Source organism: Notamacropus eugenii, chromosome 1 (assembly GCF_028372415.1).
Source record: "Notamacropus eugenii isolate mMacEug1 chromosome 1, mMacEug1.pri_v2, whole genome shotgun sequence".
NCBI lineage: Eukaryota > Metazoa > Chordata > Mammalia > Diprotodontia > Macropodidae > Notamacropus > Notamacropus eugenii.
This window is the reverse complement of record NC_092872.1, coordinates 94,739,537-94,755,224: the sequence shown is the minus strand read 5'-3', so window position 1 is coordinate 94,755,224 and position 15,688 is coordinate 94,739,537. Positions and strand designations below refer to the sequence as shown.

The following is a 15,688-nucleotide window of genomic DNA, read 5'->3' as shown; positions in this document are numbered from 1 at the left end:
GAGGGCTATGTTTGGGGAGAAAAGCAATGAGTTCCTTTATGGACATGTTGAATCTGATATGAATTAATGCCTGGTGCTCTCTCATACCATGTCATATTGTCAATTGCCTACTCATAAAGCTGTTTCTGTCATTCTCTTAACTTACTTTTGTGCTTTGTCTGCGCCCTCGCCTTCCTTTCTTTCCCCCGATACCCCCACTTTCAGTGACAACCTTGAAAGTTCTGTTCTTACCATTCAGTTTAAAGTTTAGTTCAGTTTAAATTTCAGGATTAAGTTTAAATTGTAGTAGGCTTGGAGATATCATTTCTAGTATAAAACTGTAAACATATCAATTTGAAACCTAATTCCTTGGCTATATTATCATGCTTAGGAAGAACCTCATGAAAAGTATACATTAACATATTTCTTTATGTCTTTATATCACTGAGTTTAGTGGTAAGAAAATACTCTAATGTATTATGTTATTTATATAGCCATTATATGTTATCTGCAGTTTGATATCTGATATGCTCCTCCCCATTTCAATTTTAGTTGTTTTTTTTAACTCTACCTCAAGTAATATTATTTTTTTCTAGCTAGGCAATCTCTGGATTAAGAATTCCTTCATGGTCTTTATCTCCCATTTCTCATTCCATAAGAAGGGCTCTCTTATAGCCTAAGAAAATTTGTAAAGCTTCTTTCCCTCCTTTTATTTGTTTTAGGGCAGTGAAGAAACCACTATGGGGCTTTCAGCTTCAGGTTGGAAGAAGCAAAACTGTAGACAATTATTCTTAATGACCATATTTAATACATTTTGCCTTGTTTAATGGTGGTTTTGGTTTGATCTTCTATTGCTAGGAGTAGTAACATTGTATTCTCTGCCCTGAAAAGACCAGAGAAAGGGATTATGTCATATATTATTCCACTCTATAGAAAATCCCTATAAATATTTTTCTAGTTTTGATTGGAAGGAGTTGGCTCTGTGCAAGGGATTCCCCACAAAGCTTCTTGGCAACTACCTTTAAACGTTTTTAGAGAATAAGTTGCTGACTGATGCTTCTTTTGGCTTTTTCTTCCCTAGCTCTTCCTTCATGGAGAACCTGGTGTTTATCTGAGTTTTAAACCTTGATACTTTGGGGACAAATTCAGGAGAAAGGAGAATCGAACCATCCACAAAACATCCACTTTTTTTTCTTCCTTATTGACATTCAAGCCTGAGAAACGTTGTAAGGGAGAGGAAAGTTGTCTATAAGTAAACACACAATAGACACATAGTCCTACAGCCTAATGAAAACACATACATACCTCTTATGTGCCATACATGTATATGTGATATGTATGTATGTGTGTGTAATTATTATTATATTATATATTATAATATATTATTATTATCTATTAGGGATAGAGGGAGCATTTCATTGGTATAAGGAACTCTCGCTGTCATTTCCTGATGTCAGTGACATTGACATCAGCTGTAATTAATTTTATGCAGAAGTTAAAGGAATGTAAATTAATTGCTACAATGAGGAGACCAGAATAGCCCAGGCAGCACTTGGTTAACAACATTTGAAGACAGAGGAAAGGGGCATAGTAGGTGTGAGCAGACTCCAACATATAACCCACAGTGAACTCTGAAAAAGAACAGGAGTAAAGGACGCCTTCATATGATTGCCTGTTCACATAGTGAGAATGTGGTATGACCAGGGAGTAGCTGGAGTGCTCTTCGGGTCCCATCATGATTTTGGGAAGCAAGGAGGAAGCATATTGGGTGGCAGATTTTGGTGAGGATGGCTTCTTATCTGCATCATTGCAGGCATGTTCCGACTTGATGAGGTTACAGATCTATTACATAGAAGAAATTCCCAGGTGAGGAACCTAGCTCTTTTCCTAAATGTTCACTTTTAAGCTTTTAATATTATGCTGAAATACATTGGTCAACAAAACCCTGAGCAATTTATTGTATCTTACTTCACATGCAGTGACCTAGACATGGTAAGAGACAGAATCCCATGTTTGAAGATGTGAGGAGACATTTTATTCACTTAGTTGCGCTAGGCTTTTTTCTCTTACAGGGATGAAGTAGAGAGAGTGGTGTTAGATCTTCGTAACTCTGTGAGGAGGCTGAGGACAAAATGGAGCAGATGTTCCGAGATCTAGTTTCTGTTCCTTTTTGTGAAAGAAATCATCAGCTTAAAAAGTTCTCAGGCTACTTCTGGTCCGAGAGGCTTGGTTCCTAAGGTACTCCAAAGGAACTCACCTCTGAAAGGGTTTAATGGGTGGGATGCAGGAAGGGGAAGAGAGGCTATGTGGGTTTTGTATATGCTACTCTGTGCAGTCTATAGAGTATTTATACACGCGCACACATGGACAGACATTCACACATAAATGGATATATGTAGGTCAAACTAATGTTCATTAATAGACTATAAGAGGGATCTTAGGGAACTTGTTGTGGATATAGAATCAACCAGAATTGGCAACTGACTTGGTATATAGGGGCTGATGAGAATAAGGAGTTGAAGACACCTTGAAGGTGGTAAATATGGATGACAGTAAGAATGGTAGTACTCTCGGCAGAAATAAGGAAGCTCAGAAGATGCATTTTTTTGTGTGTGTGTGGGAGGTATGTGGAGATAATGAGTTCTGTTTTGGCATACTGTTTGGCTACAGGACACTTAGTTTGAAGTGCCTAATAGGCAACTGGTGATGATGGCCTGAAGCTCAGGTGAGAGAGACTAGGGCTGGATTGAGAGCTCTGTGAGTCATTTACCTAGAGGTTATAATTGAAGCTATGGAAACTGATGAGATCCCCGAGTGAATGTAGAGAGAGGAGAGGACCTAGGACATGCCCTTGGGTATACCTCCAGGGGATGGTATATGGATCACGGTCTAGCAAAGGAGACTGGGAAGGAGGGATCAGATAGGTGGGAGGAGAAGTAAGTGGCATCATTAAAAGCCAGAGAGGAGAAAATATTCAGGAGGATAGTATCTACTATTTAATAGTCATTTGTCAAAACTGCAAAAAAAACCCCAAAAACCTACTTGAGATGTGAATATGATGCTCATTTGATGATTATATCTGTCCTCATTTATCCATTAAATTAAAACTGTCCTCTTCTTAAGACAGTGGAGCTGGTAGTGATTTTCTTACACATTGACTATACTGAGTATCTCATGTTAGCTGACAGGCCTTTAGGCTAATGTTGAGTTAGAAACAATGGTTTCTTTTTTGCTGCCTGAACTGAATTTCCATTGTAAAAGACTAATTTATCATATTATCCAATCTAGCAGCTACATTTTACCTGTATTTGTGCACACTGCCCTACACATTCTCATTACTTCATAGCTATGGTACAATACCAATCTCTCCACCCAATGTGATGAAGCTAGCCTAGGAACCTGAGCCCAAGAGTATTATGAAGAACAGTGCTACAAAAACCATTCTACCTGTTTCCACCTGGCCTCCAGTGCCACTGGGGGAGAAATCACTCTAGAGAGGGGGCCTGCCTTCCACATCACCACCAGCAACATCTGTGGACCAACTACCACCAGCAAGCAGATGGACCTAGGAATCTTGGCGGTTGCTCCCTCCTCCAACCCTCATAGTCAGTATCTGAGGAAGCAGCCATCCCCACTAACTGACACCCAGCTGTCACATGCAGGGCAAGCCACAGTGGCTAAAGCAGTATGTCCTTCTAAGGGAGAGACAGAAGACAGCAAGTCCAACCACCATCTTTTTTCAGACCCTGATAGAGACAAGCCAGGACCCTGAGACCAAGAGCCTTGGAAATTGCATTGCTTCTAGCTCAAGGTTCTCAACCATCATTCTGGCAAGTAACACATATAGAGAATATATAGAGAGATGTATCTGGCAACTGCTCCTGCAGATCCCATAGCTTTGCTATGGAAGCCCTAGGAAGGAATGTTCTTGTCACCAAAGTCCTTGGCAATGTCAGATAGTTCAGCGTTGGAAGCATGATATTATCAATAGAAATTACATCAAAGGAGAGAGTCCTAAACTCTAAGGACCATGGGACTTTTCCATCTGATTTGTTGCTGAAAGCTTCCATACATGTGTCTCCCTCATTAGAATGTGAGCTCTGAGAAAGAAGGAACTGTCTTACTTTTCCGTTTTATACCTAGCACTAAGTACAATGCTTTGCACACAGTGAGCATCTAACAGATGCTTCATTCATTCATGGTAAGTGCCCTGGTTCTGGAGTTAGAAGTTTTGGATTGGTTTTCCAACTCAGCCATTTACTATATATGTAACCATGGGCAAGACCCCACTGAGCTTTGTGTCCTCATCTGTATAAGTGTGTAATTGCAGAAGCTTTCTCAAAAAATTCTTGTATGCATCCAAAGGAATAATGAGCTTAATGTACTTTATAAACTCTAAAATGCTAAGAGTCAAGCACTACTCTCTAAACCTCATGAAAAAGTCTCAGCTCTAACATAGACTGAGAGATGATGGACAAATTACTCTAAGTTCTGGCTAGATTTGAACACAGGAAGATAAGCTGCCTTCAGGCCCGACACTCTATGCACAATGCCACTTAGCTGCTCCATAGGATATTACGCATGTAAACAAAATATTATTTGGGAAAGTGACCACAAAAGAGCATTACTTTAGTAATATTCATTTCACATATCATGAAAAAGGAATTTTCTTGATTTTCCATAAGAGGACTGATCTGGAGGGAACTTACCTGGGTTTTAGTGCCAGCTCTTTGACCAAGTTATGTCATTTGGGGAAGGACAAAGGCTTTTCTGAGGCTAGCAGTTTATGGAAGTGTACTAAATGACCTTAGGTTCACTTCCAAATCATTCTGTTACTGTAAATGAAGTGAAGAACTGAGAGCCTCATATATTTTTGAATTATCATAGAAGTAAGACATTTATATATATATAAAATAGGATGTCATATAATAACTAGGTATCACAGTGGATAGAGCACCAGGCTTGGAGTTAGGAAGTCCTAATTCCAAATCTGGCCTCAGACACTTAGAAGTTGTGTGACTCTGAGCAAGTTGCTTACCTCTGTTTGCCTCAGTTTTTTCATCTGTGAAATGAACTGGAGAAGGAAATGGCAAATCACTCCAGTGTCTTTGCCAAGAAAACCTCCGAAATGGGTTCGCAAAGTCAGACATGACTGAAAATGACTAAACAACAACAGTATTTGATTTGATATCTTTTGTCTTAATTTTAATGACATTTGGAATGTTCATACTCTCATTTAGTACTGCTGTCATGAGAAACTGAAGGGCTGTTTTTTATAATATTAGGAAAATAGTATTTTAGAACCTGTATTAACTTTCTTTTCCCTCAGTTGGAATTATCTCAGTAGTAGTGTCTAGAATGCTGGACTTGGAATTACAAAGGCTTCAGTTCCAATCTTCTCTCATACATTCACCTAGGCGTGTGTCCTTGGTGAATCATTTAGCCCCTCTCAGCATTGTCTTTCTCATCTATAAGATGATAGTAATGGTACCTACCTTACAGGGCTGTTGTGAGGATCAAATGAGATATATGAAGTATTTTGCAAACCTTAACAGTGCTAGATACATGTGGTTTTTGATGATTATTTTTAATGATTTTGTCATGCCATATGATGAATTTAAGAGATTTTAAAATGTTGGAAATGCTTACATGAAATTTAAGAAAACAAACAGAAGAAGAAACTTGTTTTGCCTTTATTTAGAGGTTTGACTCACTAGGACTGAAGCAGTAAGAGTGGAAAAAAATGATTGGAGAAGAATGCTTTAAGAATATTTTTCAATCTCAGTTGGTAGGTGAGGGAACAGGAAATAACATTTGTCCTCTGCTTTCCTTTATATTTGAAAATATATTAAATCCAATTTTATGAGCAAATTATATTATTCAAAATTCATTTGTAATTTCCCTAAACTAATAGTTACTTTATTTTACTAAAAGAGCTAAATATAATTAATGTGTGTCAAAATTTATCCAAATCTCCCATTTATAGAAATTCTAACCTTTTTCCATTTCTTAGTTGCACAATTTCTAGATTTAAAAAAAATGTCTCTACTTTTATCACAATAAAATGTATATCATTCAGATCCTTTAAGGAATGAACTGTTCTACATAGCTGTTCTCTAGGTAGTTGAGAGTAAACCCTAAACACCAGATCTCTTTTCTTATAATTGTGATTTTAAACATTTTAGGTACTGTGTAGATTGCATTCTTTTTCCTTAAACATTCTTCATTAATTCAACAATCATTTATTAAGCATTTATAGTATTGATGGCACTGGAGATACAAAGAAAAAAATTATTTCTTCAAGAAACCTACATTCTATTGAGCAGACATACATATATATATGTTAGATATATGTATAATATATTATATGGAGTTATACTAAAGAGACCATCTCTTTTCAGATAAATTAAAAATTATCATCATCAGCATTAGTTATTATACCACAGTGTAATGTACTGGTGCCCTTAGGGGAGTGATGATCTCATTTTAATATGGGTTTGTTTGTTTTTCTTTTGAGTTTTTTTTCTTACTTTTAAGTAAGAACACTCTCCCTTTCTGCTCTGCTCAGAGTACCTCGCCCCTCCTCAAGTTTGGCCTTTCCATGCAGGTGTGGATCTGAACACAGGATAAGATCACAAAAATTCTTTTTTTTTTTTTTTATTAATTTATTTTTTTTATTTATTTAACTTTTAACATTCATTTTCACAAAATTTTAAGTTCCAAATTTTCTCCCCTTTTGTCCCCTCCCCCCACCCCAAAACTCCGAGTGTTCTAATTGCCCCTGTCTGCCAATCTGCCCTCTCTTCTATCATCCCTCTCTGCCCTTGTCTCCATCCTATACCCCTTTTCCTTTATTTCTTATTTCCTAGTGGCAAGAACAGTACTCGACAGTTGTTCCTAAAACTTTGAGTTCCAACTTCTCTTCCTCCCTCCCTCCCCACCCCTTCCCTTTGGAGGGCAAGCAATTCAATATAGGCCAAATCTGTGTAGTTTTGCAAATGACTTCCATAATAGTAGTGTTGTGTAAGAACTAATTATATTTCCCTCCATCCTATCCTGTCCCCCATTACTTCTGTTCTCTCTTTTGATCCTGTCCCTCCCCATGAGTGTTGACCTCAAATTGCTCCCTCCTCCCCATGCTCTCCCTTCCATCCTCCCCCCCACCCTGCTTATCCCCTTATCCCCCACTTTCCTGTATTGTAAGATAGGTTTTCATACCAAAATGAGTGTGCATTTTATTACTTCCTTTGGTGGAATGTGATGAGAGTAAACTTCATGTTTTTCTCTCACCTCCCCTCTTTATCCCTCCACTAATAAGTCTTTTGCTTGCCTCTTTTATGAGAGATAATTTGCCCCATTCCATTTCTCCCTTTCTCCTCCCAATATATTTCTCTCTCACTGCTTGATTTCATTTTTTTAAGATATGATCCCATCCTCTTCAATTCACTCTGTACACTCTGTCTCTATGTGTGTGTACGTGTGCATGTGCATGTGTGTGTGTGTAATCCCACCCAGTACCCAGATACTGAATAGTTTCAAGAGTTACAAATATTGTCTTTCCATGTAGGAATGTAAACAGTTCAACTTTAGTAAAGTCCCTTATGACTTCTCTTTGCTATTTACTTTTTCATGCTTCTCTTCATTCTTGTGTTTGAAAGTCAAATTTTCTTTTTAGCTCTGGTCTTTTCATCAAGAATGCTTGAAAGTCCTCTATTTCATTGAAAGACCAATTTTTCCCCTGAAGTATTATACTCAGTTTTGCTGGGTAGGTGATTCTTGGTTTTAGTCCTAGTTCCTTTGACTTCTGGAATATCCTATTCCACGCCCTTCGATCCCTTAATGTAGAAGCTGATCTTGTGTTATCCTGATTGTATTTCCACAATACTTGAATTGTTTCTTTCTAGCTGCTTGCAATATTTTCTCCTTGACCTGGGAACTCTGGAATTTGGCCACAATGTTGCTAGGAGTTTCTCTTTTTGGATCTCTTTCAGGCGGTGATCTGTGGATTCCTTGCCCTCTGGTTCTAGAATCTCAGGGCAGTTTTCCTTGATAATTTCATGAAAGATGATGTCTAGGCTCTTTTTTTGATCATGGCTTTCAGGTAGTCCCCTAATTTTTAAATTGTCTCTCCTGGATCTATTTTCCAGGTCAGTTGTTTTTCCAATGAGATATTTCACATGATCTTCCATTTTTTCATTCTTTTGGTTTTGTTTTGTGATTTCTTGGTTTCTCATAAAGTCATTAGCCTCCATCTGTTCCATTCTAATTTTGAAAGAACTATTTTCTTCAGTGAGCTTTTGAATCTCCTTTTCCATCTGGCTAATTCTGCTTTTGAAAGCATTCTTCTCCTCATTGGCTTTTTGAACTTCTTTTTCCAATTGAGTTAGCCTATTTTTCAAGGTGTTATTTTCTTCAGCATTTTTTTGGGTCTCCTTTAGCAGGGTGTTTACTTGTTTTTCATGCTTTGCTTGCATGTCACTCAATTCTCTTCCCAGTCTTTCCTTCACCTCTCTAACTTGATTTTCAAAATCCTTTTTGAGCTCTTCCATGGCCTGAGACCATTGAGTAGGCTGGGATACAGAAGCCTTAACTTCTGCGTTTTTCCCTGATGGTAAGCATTGTTCTTCCTCATCAGAAAAGAAGGGAGGAAATGCCTGTTCACCAAGAAAGTAACCTTCTATAGTCTTATTTTTTTTCCCTTTTCTGGGCATTTTCCCAGCCAGTGACTTGACTTCTGAGTGTCTTCTGCACCCCCACCTCGCCTCCAGCTCTGCGCAGCCAGCACTTGGGGTCTGAGATTCAAATGCTGCTTCCCAGCCTCAGTGCTTTGAGCGGGGGCAGGGCTGCTGTTCAGTGTGAGATTAAGTTCAGGTGCTCAAGTCAGGGCAGGGCCGCCTCATGGGCTCTGTTCCCTCAGGGAGTTTATGCAGAGACCTTCAACAATGGATCCAGGCTCCTGCCTGCTTGGGGAGCCCTGGTCTGCTCCCGCCTCCGCTGCTGCCTCCTGAGGGGGCCTGAGTTATGGGCTCCCCTCTCGACCCGCCAAAGAGACCCTCTCACTGACCCTTGTCACCTGTGGGTGGAGGGACCCGCACGGCTGCTGGAGATTCCGTCCCTGAAGCCCAGTTGGATCTGCTCCTTTCAGCGCTGCGCCACCGAGGCAGGGTTGGGCTCTGCTCCAGGTCCGGGGCGCAAGGGACCTTTTGCAAGAGGTTTTCAGGCTCTCTGGAGCAGAAATCTTGTCCGCTCCGTTCTGTGGCTTCTGCTGCTCCAGAATTCGCCTGTGGTTCTTTTTTTTTTTACAGGTATTTTATGGGCAGTGGGTTTGGAGGTAGTGCATGTGCGTCTTTCTACTCCGCCATCTTGGCTCTGCCCCCTGCCATCTTGGCTCCGCCCCCAAAAATTCTTAGTGTTATAATAAAACAAGCATAAATAACCTTGGAAAGAAAGACTGAAAGGATTTGTGGCATGCATAAGAGTACATAAATTTGGTGACAGACAATGTTGTACAATCGAAAGAACACCAGATTTGGATTCCTGTAACCTGGATTGAACACTCGGCCTTGGCATTTACTACCTGTAGGACTTCGGGTAGGCTGCTGTGTTCCTCTGGGCCTGTTTTCTCATCTGTAAAATGAAAGAGATGGACTAGGTGACCTCTAACGGCCTTTCAGAGCTAAAATGATGATCCTGCCCTCACTCCTTAAGCAAAATCATTTTCCTTCTGTTATTTCAGTAGAGACCATAGAAACCAGTTGACTGAAATATTTAAATGGAAGCATTTTAAAAACCCCTCAACCAGAGGTTAGATTGGGGTTAGCATCATCAAGGCCGTGAACCTCACATGGTATTTAAAAAGGCTCTCCAACGTAAGTGTTATTTTCCTGTTGTGACTAATTCTTGTTCAGCATTTCATTTCACTGGCTAAAAGCTGATTTTTGCAGCTACCTACATGTCATTCCTTTCTCCTGTCATCCTGCCTGTCTAACATATTTCAGAATTTCTCTCTTATTGGCACAGGCTTTTAGCGTGAGCCTTTTGAAAGGCATTTGCTTATAAGGCCTTCAGCACACATTGTTACCTTCCACCGAAATGATGTCCCTAAACAGTCCACAATAACTCTTTCTGGGGAAGTTACCATCCTTTCCAGAAAACCGTTGACACTGTACCTTGGATGGAAATGTGGCACCCAGTTTTGGTTATTGTTTAGTAACAGCAGCAGCTGTTTGTATAATGCCTTGCTATTTACTCGTTACTTACATACACTGTCTCATGTAATCCTTAGAGTAAACTCTGAGATAGTGAGTATGAATATTACTGTTCCAACTGAAGCACCTTTCCAGTTAGGAAATGGCAAACACCAGTTGACCTTTCTGGCAAGGCATAAAGTTGTATTATTTTCTTGGTACCACAACTGTCTCTTGTCATTTTTACATGTTCATTTACATAATAACATTTACATGTTTACATGTAAATATATTCTCATGTCATTTTTACAGGTTCTAAGCTAGATTGTTCACTTGCCTTGGTATTTACTTATAATTCGTGATGGACTTAGTATTTCTGTGCAGCTGTCCTGTTTTTGACACATAATGTAGCAGAAAGAAGTCTGAAATTGGAATCAGAGATCTGAGTTTGAATTTTACTTTTCATTTAATACAACTAAGTGTCATAGTAGCTAGAATGCTAGGCCTACTATCAAGAAGACTTGAGTTCACATTCAGCCTCAAACAATTAATCAGCTGTGTTACCCTGGGCAAGTCAGTTGAACTCTTTCTACCTTGATTCCCTCAACTGTAAAATGGGGATGATAATAATAATACTTACCTCCCAGGGTTGTAATGAGATAATTTTGTAAAGTGTCTGGTACATAGTGAGCTTAGAAATGCTTATACCTTTCTCTCCCTTTCCTTTCATTTACTGTGTGACTATGAGCAAGTTACAATACCTTCTGGGCTGCAGTTTCCTCATCTGAAAAATAAGGTTGGCTTCTGAGGTCACTTTGAGCCCTAAATCCATGACGCCATGATCCTGTGATCCATTATACAGAGTAAGAGATGTCCATATTTAGTCAGAGTATATTTATGAAAATACAGTCGATGATTATGGTGTATGGATGCTTCTCCATTACTTTGTTGTTAGCTGACATGATATGGCTGTGTAGAATATTTTGGTATATTATAACACAGCAGATCTAGTTGTGATTGACTTCATTTGTGAAATTCTTTTTCTTAGTCCAGAAGTCACATTTGATGTTTTCCATAAAGTTCTTGGTTTATGCATTATCTCTCTCTCCATGATGATAAACTGGCCTAATGAGGAATTTTAGGATATTCCCGTGTCCTTTTCTACCATTTGGATTACTTCTAGTTGATAATAATGTCTTCTCTTGTTTTAGTGAGAAAAATTATTTGGTTCTCCTGTGGTATTTCCCAGAGTGTTTGTTCACTAGAAGCAATTTCAGGAAAAATCAGAGGCCTTATTTTACAATGTGGGGTTACACAATAATTTTCCATAATCAAATGTGCAGTTGTTGATGATCTTGCTTCAGAGTCTATGTGACCAGAAATAAGTCACTGACACTAACTTTAAAAGTAATTGTCAACTTTGTTCACCCAAAGTGATGATTTCAGAGACCAGATAATCTTTCTAGGACTGGGAGTATGAGAGGTAGACTTTTTGTTTCTAATGACTTCTAGATAATAAAATAGCACTCCAGCCTAGATTACTACTTTGGGCCAATTCCAAGAGAGTCATTGCCATTTGATAAGACAGTAAAATTCTGAAGAAAGACTGATAAATACATATGTATATATATATGTATATGTATGTGTGTATACATATATATGTATATATGTGTATATATGTATATATGCGCAAGATCATCCACAACTGTACTTTTGGTCATGGGAAGCAAAATTACTTGTACAATCTCCATATTATAAAATAAGGCTTCCAATTTTTCCTGAAATTGCTTCTTGTAAACATTTTAAGCAATGCTATAAATGAACAAGTGGTTCTTCTCATTATGTCAAGGGAAGACATTATTAATTAGAAGTAACCCAAATAGTAGAAAAGGGCATGGTGTCAGTGGGAGTGTGTTGTTAATATTTTAACATTCCTTATTAGGCTGGTTTATCATCATGGAGAATAAACCAAGATTTTTGTGGAAAATATTAAATGTGACTTCTGGACATAGTATTCTAGAATAATTCTAGACAATAAAATGAGACAATATAAATAATTCTATTTTAGGATATACACACACATACATATATATAACTTTTTTCTGAAACTGTAAATCACTAGCAGTTTTTCAATGGGACAAACTTTAATTTAGAAAGCACTTCCTTTCAGGAATTTTTTATATGTATATATATGTGTGTATATATGTGTGTTTGTGTGTATATGCATCTTTATATGTGTGTGTATATATACATCTGTGTGTATGTATGTGTGTGTTTATATATATATATATATATATATGTGTATATATGATTGGCTATAATTAGTATTTGGAATGCAAATATAAAAATGCGAGAGTTCCTGTCCTTGAGGAGCTTACTCTGTACTGGGGATACACAACATACATGTATAACTAAGTAATGTACAAGGCATTTCTTTTCTTTTTTTCAATTTTATTCATTTATTTGTTTTCATTTTTCAACATTCACTTCCATAAATTTTAAATTTTCTTCCCCTCCCTCCCTCCTCCATCTCCAAGACGGCATGCAGTCTTATATGATCTCTACATTTACATACCAGTCACGTTGCATAGAAGAATTATACTGAATGGGAGAAACATTGAGAAAAAACCAAAACACAACGAAACATAACAGAAACGAAAATAGTCTGCTTCATTCTGCGTTCCTACTCCATAGTTCTTTCTCTGGATGTGGATGGAAATTTGCATCATGAGTCCTTTGGAAATGTTTTAGGTCCTTACATTGCTGAGAAGAGCAAAGTCTATCAAAATCAGTCCTCGCACACTGTGACTGTTACTGTGAAAATGCAAGGTATTTTGAAAAAGAAGAAAGCACTAGGATCTTTGGTGGATGAGGAAAGACTGCAGTAGATGTTATCTAAGCCAGGCCTCAAAGGAAAACAAGGTAGAGGTAAGGAGAGAGTCCATTCCAAGTGTATAGGATGGCCTGTGCAAAGACACAGATATGGGAGGTGGGTTGATGAGTGTGGGGCTAAACTAGTAAGTTAGTTTGACAGAAATATTGAGTGTGTGAAGGAGAAAACGAAATAAGTAGGGAAAAGAAGACTAGAGCGAGATTATTGAGGGCATTTTGAAGTGCTTTATCTTGATGGCAACGGGGAAACCACTAATGCTTTTTGAGCAAGGGACTGACATATCAGACCTATGTGCTGTAGGAAAATCATCTTGGTAACTGTGTGGAAATTGAATGGGAGAAGTAGGATGCTGGAGAAATGAAACTAGTTAGGAAGCTTTTATCAGTCTTACATGAAGTGGTAATAAGGTTCTGAACTAATAAGGTAGTGGTCTGATGTAGACAGCAGCAGGCAATGAGCAGGAGATGTGGAAATAGACTTGACAAGACTTGGCAGCTGGTTGGGTGAAGGAAATGGAAGAGTGAATTATGACTATTGCATCCTCTTTTTTTTGACATTTCATCTAATTTGGGGGCTAAGAAATTTTCTAGGATGTAGGAGCCCTATGCCTACAAAGTAGGGAAGTAGTAAATTTAAAAAAATTGTTTTGAAGAGTGAGTTAAATGCTTTTGAAAGTTGTGTTCACTCTTTCAGACCCCAAGAATTAGTCTTGGAAGGGATATCAAATATCATCTAATCTACTTTCTCACTTTGTAAGTGAAGAAGCTCTTCCTAGTGTTCTCTCTCCTCTTGACCAGAGAGGTGCCCACTGAGACATGAGAACAGTAATTACTTTAGTACTGAACATTTATTTGACATCTAGCAAATAAAAGGAGCAGCACAGGATCTTGAGTCCCCACTAGCAGCTCAGGACTGCCCATATCACATTCGCTGTCACATCCCATGTAATTCCTCCTCTGGCTCTGCCTCCTCACCTCTGTCCCATAGTAGTAGTTATCTATCTGGGTTTGTCATTCCTTTTCAACATATTTGTGAGTGTTATTGCCAAGGGAAATTAAAAGAGTGCTCTGGTGGAGTTAGGTAGCTGCTAAAACTTATCTTGTAGTCTTGCATTTAAGGACCGTTAAACTGAACAAATGGATACAGATTATTGTTTCATGCTTAGTACTTTTTTATATTGTGAACTGTACCTTGTTATATAACTCACTCCCACTTAGCCTTTTGACCCCAAACAGAAACTCAGTCTCTGAGCAGTAGCCCAAAAATGTATAGTGAGTTAATCGCAGAATGGGAACATGAATTCAGGAGTCCTAATTTCTCATACAGTGTTATTCCACTGTGCCATACCATATCCCCCTAGGGAACCGCTGGTTAAATTACTTTTGTACTCTTAATTTTAGGATGACAGATCTTGAGTGACAAACACATTTTGCTTCTCTAGAATGGAAAAATAAGTAGACATTGTATCTTTTCTACACATGCTTACTATGCCTAATTTCCACATAAATGCATATGAGAAATTGACTCTCATCTGTGTTTTGAACGCTGAAAATCTGATTTTAGTTTGTTAGGATGTTAAGCATTTGTTATTCCTTAATTTATCACTTTTCACTTTAACTAAATTATTAAAAAAAATCAAGAGATATTTGTTAAATGATAACTGTATTATGGCACCATGCTAGGCAATACCATATTCATCATAGAAGGTCTCTAGGAATAAGAACATAAAAGGGGGGTTCTGAATGAATTAATTCAATATAATTCCTTTCTTTTTATTACATAATTAATGTATTCAGTATATGAAATTGAATGACAGATTCCATCCAAATATTCCATTACATACACATTTAATCCCTCTAATATCGTCATAGTATAGTACGAAGTACACTGGACTTAGAACCAGAAGACTTGCAATCATGTTCCTCCAGTGTTTACTTGTATGAAGGTGGGCAAGTCACTTAGCTTCTCTCAACCTTGGTTTTCTTATCTGTAGAATGGGGATGAAAATACTTGCAATGATCCATTGGATACACTTACAGTTACAAAAAAATTTCAGTGTTGTACTGTATTTCCCAGATTTCAGTGAAAAATTATGAATCAGGAAATGAAAAATAGAAATTACATTCAGTTTCTGTCTAAACCAGTCATCTATTTTATACTAGTCTCTTTCTATATAGTCTGTTAGAATTTAACATGTAATGTATAGTGGGAGAAAGGATGAACTGGACCTTGTTTTCTTTTATCTTCCTAAAGAAGTAGTTTGTTTTCCAAGTAGGAAGCTTTTTTTTTTTTTTAGTGGTTTATTTATTTTATTAGTTTTTTCCCCATAAAACCAACTTTAAGTTTTATTAATTCAATTGTTTTCTTACATTCAATTTTATTAATCTCACTTTTACTTTTCAGGATTCCCAATTTGGTGTTTAATTGAAGATTTTTAATGTTCTTTTGTTCTAGTGTTTTTTTTTTATTTAACTTTTAACATTTATTTTCACACAATTTTGGGTTACAAATTTTCTCCCCTTTTATCCCCTCCCCCCCAGACCCAAGCTTTCTAATTGCCCCTGTGACCTATCTGCTCTCTCCTCTATCCTCTCTCCCTGCCCTTGTCTCCGTCTTCTCTTTTGTCCTG

The 15,688-nt window shown here is 37.8% G+C and overlaps 1 protein-coding gene across 4 annotated transcripts in view; it reads left to right on the top strand.

Moving 5' to 3' along the window:
- Positions 1-15,688, top strand: part of SNX29 (sorting nexin 29) — a 688,321-nt gene that overhangs the window by 503,953 nt on the left and 168,680 nt on the right. The window contains exon 19 of one of the 4 annotated variants that reach the window (XM_072609974.1): positions 1,061-1,298. The exons of the other annotated variants lie outside the window; for them this stretch is intronic. Coding sequence (XP_072466075.1) covers positions 1,061-1,108 — 48 coding nt within the window. The 3' untranslated portion in view covers positions 1,109-1,298. Of the gene's footprint in view, positions 1-1,060; positions 1,299-15,688 lie in introns of those variants that run through there. 4 annotated transcript variants of the gene reach the window in all.